This window comes from Fonticula alba (genome assembly GCF_000388065.1).
Source record: "Fonticula alba strain ATCC 38817 unplaced genomic scaffold supercont2.7, whole genome shotgun sequence".
NCBI classification, from domain to species: domain Eukaryota; order Rotosphaerida; family Fonticulaceae; genus Fonticula; species Fonticula alba.
This window is the reverse complement of record NW_009242977.1, coordinates 162,394-167,047: the sequence shown is the minus strand read 5'-3', so window position 1 is coordinate 167,047 and position 4,654 is coordinate 162,394. Positions and strand designations below refer to the sequence as shown.

Below are 4,654 nucleotides of genomic sequence, written 5' to 3'. Positions count from 1 at the left end.
CCCCCCCCTCTCGCGCCCGGGGCCGCGCCCCCGCCCCCAGGCGCTAGGCGCTTCTTTTTCTCCGGGCCCTGTGCAAGCCCCGGGGGCGACACAGCCCCGATCACCCCTCCCCTCCCTTCCTCGCCTCCCTCCCCCTGCCACACTCCCTTCTTCCCCTCTCTCCCCCTATCCCCCTCCCTCTTTCCACCCTCTCCCTCCCTCCATTTCGTCCGCCGTGTGTTTCCTGCCTCCCGGCCTGCCTAGAAGCCCACTATGAGCAGTGCGTCCACACCGGCGCTCTTCCCCGCCCCCTTCTGCCCCGCCCCTGCGTGTGAGCGCCGCGCGTGAGAGTCCTTTGCTCCGGCGTTCCTCCTGACCTGTTGCCCTCGCCCTCCCCTCCTCGTCCCCTCCTCCTGCGCCCGACAGAGTTCAACACTGGCACCGGCTCCAACTGGGAGAAGTGTGCGTCCGCCCGCTGCTTCAGGGGGGTTAATTGACGGAAAACCGCGTGCATGCCCGCTCCCAAGCCTCGTTCGCAAGCTGACCCACGGACTACTGCCTTGCGCCCTCCCCGTCCCCCCCCCCCCTCTCTCTCTCCCATCATAGTCTCCAAGAACACCGATGACAAGCCCGACGACAGCGTCCGCGGTACGGCCCCACCATGCGCTGGTGGACATATCCCCCTCCCCTCTCCGCCCGTGGGCTGTGTGCCCGAGCCTGACACCCTGTCCCAATCCAGCCCTCGACCCGGGCGACATGGCCGTCCTCAAGGCGTACGGCAGCGGGCCGTACGCCGCCCAGATCAAGAACCTCGAGACCGACATCAAGAGCACCCTCTCTCGGGTGAATGAGACCGTCGGTACGCGCGCACATCCTCCCCCTCCGTCTCCTCTCCGCCTCTCTTTTGTTTCGCCCTCTGAACCTCCCTCACCTTTGCCTTCTTCTTCCTCCTCCCCCCCCCCTCCTCCTCCTCCTTCTCTCCCTCTCACCCTCCCTTCCCCAGGTGTCAAGGAGAGCGACACCGGCCTGGCCCCCCCCAGCATGTGGGACCTGCCGGCTGATCGCCACCGCATGATGTCCGAGCCCTCATACCAGGTGGCTCGTTGCACCAAGATCATCAAGCCCAAGACCTCGGACGACCGGACCCAGTATGTCATCAGCCTCAAGCAGATCGCCAAGTTCGTGGTCGGCCTTGGCGACCAGACCACCCCTACCGATATCGAGGAGGGCATGCGTGTTGGGTATGTCGTGTGGCTGAAGACCTGCCGCCCTCTGTGTCGCCTTTTTTCTTTTCCCTTGCTCCCCCGGGTTTCCTGTTGTTTTCCTTTCGGTTTCCGGTCGACTCATGCCCTGCTGCCCCCCCCCCCCCCCCGCCGCCGCCGCCCTCCAGTGTCGACCGGACAAAGTACTTCATTCAGATCCCCCTGCCGCCGAAGATCGACCCGTCGGTCACTCTGATGCAGGTGGAGGAGAAGCCGGATGTCACCTACAATGACATTGGCGGTTACAAGGAGCAGATTGAGAAGCTGCGCGAGGTGGTGGAGCTTCCGCTTCTTCAGCCGGAGCGCTACGTCTCGCTGGGCATCGACCCGCCGAAGGGCATCCTGCTGTTCGGGCCGCCCGGTACCGGTAAGACTCTGTGCGCGCGGGCGGTGGCCAACCGCACGGACGCCACCTTCATTCGAGTCATCGGCTCGGAGCTGGTGCAGAAGTATGTCGGCGAGGGCGCGCGCATGGTGCGCGAGCTGTTCGACATGGCCCGCAGCAAGAAGGCGTGCATCATTTTCTTCGACGAGATTGACGCCATTGGTGGCACGCGTTTCGACGACGGCGCCGGCGGTGACAACGAGATCCACCGTACCATGCTGGAGCTGATCACCCAGTTGGATGGCTTCGACGCGCGTGGTAACATCAAGGTCCTGATGGCGACGAACCGGTGCGTCGTGTCCTCTTGCCCTGCCCTGCTCCCCTGCCCTGTTGCTGGCCTTCTTCGCGCCGCACATCCACCCACCCGCCTGCACGGACGCACACTTTTTTTTTTTCTTCCCTCTCCCTCTCTCTGACACCCTGTGCTCTCGCCATTCCTCCCCCGCCACCCTGCCATCAGCCCCGATACCCTGGACCCGGCTCTGCTGCGCCCCGGTCGTCTGGACCGCCGTGTGGAGTTCGGCCTCCCGGACCAGGAGGGCCGCGCGCACATCCTGCGCATTCACGCGCAGCAGATGAGCGTCGAGCGGAATATCCGCTACGATCTGATTGCCCGCCTGTGCCCGAACGCCACCGGTGCCGAGATGCGGTCAGTCTGCACCGAGGCCGGCATGTTCGCCATCCGTGCTCGGCGCAAGCTGGCCACCGAGAAGGACTTCTTGGACGCCGTGAACAAGGTCATCAAGGGCTACAAGAAGTTCAGCGCCACCCCGCGCTACATGACCTACAACTGAGTTGGCTGCCGCGGCCGGCCGGGCGGCGTCGTGATATTTGCACCCTGCTGCCCTCTTGGCCCTCCCCCTCGCGCCCCTCGTGTATTTTTTTTTCTGGCGCGCGTGTGTGCCTGTGTGTGTGTCTGTGTGTTTGTACACATGCGCGCACGCGCCCCGGCCCCCCGTCTTCAGTTTGCCCGGCCTCTCTCTCTCCCCCTCTCTCTCCCTCTCTTTCTTTGCCCACCACCCCCTTGGCCCGTCCTTTCGCTGTCCTGCGATTCCCCTCCTCCCGCCTCTCTCCCCCCCCCGGTGATATGGGGACGCGGCTGCGCCCATCCCCCTCCCCCCCCTCCCCCCCCCCCCGCAGGAGCATCCTGCATCTGTACAATGAACCAGCACCCCTTTTCGTCTTTCGTCGGGACGCGCTGTATGTGTGTATATAAATATGTATATTTTCTACGGAGCCGATGTACCTGGCATGGGTGGCGATGACGGCGGCAGCGGTGGTGTATTGGCAGCGACAGCAGGAGCAGCAGCAGCAGCAGCAGCAGGAGCAGCAGCAGCAGCAGCAGCAGCAGCAGCAGCAACAGCAGCAGTATATCGCCCTCGCGTGTGCATGCGCGTCCGCGCCCCCTCCAAAGAGTGGCGAATGCCAGGGGCATTTCTACTGACCACTGAGGGGCTTGTCCAGCTCGGCGGCCTTGCGGTTGCGCGAGTCGAAGGTGATCGTCACCGGGCCATCATTGACGATGTTGACGCTCATGTTGGCCCCGAAAATGCCGTCTACCAGGGAGGAGGAGGGGGAGGGGGGCGGGGGGGACAAGGATCAGCCAAGGAGGACGAGGGCGGAGGGCCGGGCACGAGAGATAGCCAAGTAAGGCATACGCCACTGGCAGGGGGGCGAGGATCACGCACTGGCAATATGACCCCCAGGATAGGCCTTGCGTAGCTTCTCCAGGAAGAGGTCGTACGTCTCGCGAGCCTTGTCGGTGGACATGGCATGGTGGAAGTCCGGCCGGGTGCCCTTCATCCGGCAGTTCAGGGTGAACTGGGAGACTAGGCGAGAGAGCGGACGGAGGAATGGTCAGGGAAGATGCCGAGGGGAGGGGCAAAGGGAGAGAGAGCGAGAGGGCGAGAGAGAGAGAGAGAGGGACAAGACCCCGAGCAGACAGAGGGCGGGTGTGCCGGGCCCCGGCAGCAGGCATGGTGGGGCCGCGCACCGGAAAGGACACCATACCCGGCGTCGGTGACGCTCCGGGCCCAGGGCTTGCCTGGCGCGGTGTCGGTGGCCTCGCCGTCGAACACGCGCGTGGTGAGGATCTTCGAGACGCTATTGGGCGGTCCCCGCACATGGGGTGGTGTATATCCGTGTCAGTGGTCAGGGGGTGGTCAGGGGGGAGGGGGGGGGGGGGGGGGGGGGGGGGGCGGATACGGCTGGTGAGCAGCCGGCCGGCAGACGCACATGTAGTCCAGGTCGGCGTCCTTGTCCTCGTGGTGCAGGCCGATCAGAACCATGACGCCCTCCTTGATGGCCCCGACGATGGCACCATCGACTGCGAGCCGCGACGGCGGAAGGGGAGGGGGAGGGGGGCGCGGGGGCGAGCGTGCGGGGCAGGATGCGCTGTCAGGCCGCAGTGTGCCAGGTAGGATGAAATGCAGGAATCCGACGCACCGGTGACGCTGGCGGCGGTGACCCGCTGCAAAATGCACTTCATGACTGAAAGAGAGAGAGAGAGAGAGAGAGAGAGAGGGGGAGAGAAGGGTGACGCCAGGCAAGATGAGGCGCGTCAACACGGGGCGATGAGGGGAGGGCTATGGCCTGCCTTGCCTGCGGTGGGGGCTGGCCTGCTCTTCATAGCGGGGAGGGCGTCCCCCGCTGCCGGGCAGGCCCCGGCCCGGTCGAGGGATCTGACTCTTGGCTGTGAGATGCGAGGATCGCGCTGCCATTAGAACGAGGGGCGAAGAGAGGCTCAGGGGCCGGAGCGGCGGGAAGCCGGCCCCTTGACCTGGCAGTTTGGTGCGGCCCCCAGGCTCGGACGCCGAGCAAAGGGGCGTGCGCGCCCCCGCGAGGGGCGGTCCCACGAGGAAGGGAGCACGTTCCAACGGTTGCCTACCCCCCCCCACCGGCACCCGCGGTCATGGGTGGGGATCTGACACCTGGCACGTGCCACCGCGGCGCCGGGGATGCCGTGGACCTCGAAGCATCCGGCGCCCTCCCCGGCCGCAGTTGGCGCGACCCGGGCCGTGGCGGCCGC

The 4,654-nt window shown here is 65.9% G+C and overlaps 2 protein-coding genes across 2 annotated transcripts; one reads left to right on the top strand and one right to left on the bottom strand.

Moving 5' to 3' along the window:
* Positions 1 to 104: 104 nt before the first annotated feature.
* Positions 105 to 2,758, top strand: H696_04228 (26S protease regulatory subunit 7). The gene is made up of 7 exons (XM_009498107.1): positions 105 to 259; positions 406 to 441; positions 586 to 627; positions 719 to 838; positions 983 to 1,220; positions 1,370 to 1,915; positions 2,087 to 2,758. Exons 1-7 carry the CDS (start codon positions 253 to 255, stop codon positions 2,418 to 2,420), a joined length of 1,323 nt encoding a protein of 440 aa, XP_009496382.1. The 5' UTR covers positions 105 to 252; the 3' UTR covers positions 2,421 to 2,758.
* Positions 2,759 to 2,973: 215 nt separating this feature from the next.
* H696_04227 (D-tyrosyl-tRNA(Tyr) deacylase) lies at positions 2,974 to 4,141 on the bottom strand. Its single transcript, XM_009498106.1, has 5 exons — positions 4,072 to 4,141; positions 3,862 to 3,952; positions 3,620 to 3,729; positions 3,315 to 3,455; positions 2,974 to 3,182 (listed from the first exon to the last, which is right to left on the bottom strand). The coding sequence occupies exons 1-5, from the start codon at positions 4,112 to 4,114 to the stop codon at positions 3,064 to 3,066; spliced, it is 504 nt and encodes a 167-aa protein (XP_009496381.1). The 5' UTR covers positions 4,115 to 4,141; the 3' UTR covers positions 2,974 to 3,063.
* Positions 4,142 to 4,654: the final 513 nt, after the last annotated feature.

Coding starts and splice junctions, on each gene's coding strand:
- H696_04228 (XM_009498107.1), top strand. Junction 442..585: donor CGGCTCCAACTGGGAGAAGT/GTGCGTCCGCCC, acceptor CTCCCATCATAG/TCTCCAAGAACACCGATGAC. Junction 1,221..1,369: donor GAGGAGGGCATGCGTGTTGG/GTATGTCGTGTG, acceptor GCCGCCCTCCAG/TGTCGACCGGACAAAGTACT.
- H696_04227 (XM_009498106.1), bottom strand. CDS start 4,114: ATGAAGTGCATTTTGCAGCGGGTCACCGCCGCCAGCGTCACCG. Junction 3,456..3,619: donor CGGGTATGGTGTCCTTTCCG/GTGCGCGGCCCC, acceptor TCTCTCGCCTAG/TCTCCCAGTTCACCCTGAAC. Junction 3,183..3,314: donor TCCTGGGGGTCATATTGCCA/GTGCGTGATCCT, acceptor CCTCCCTGGTAG/ACGGCATTTTCGGGGCCAAC.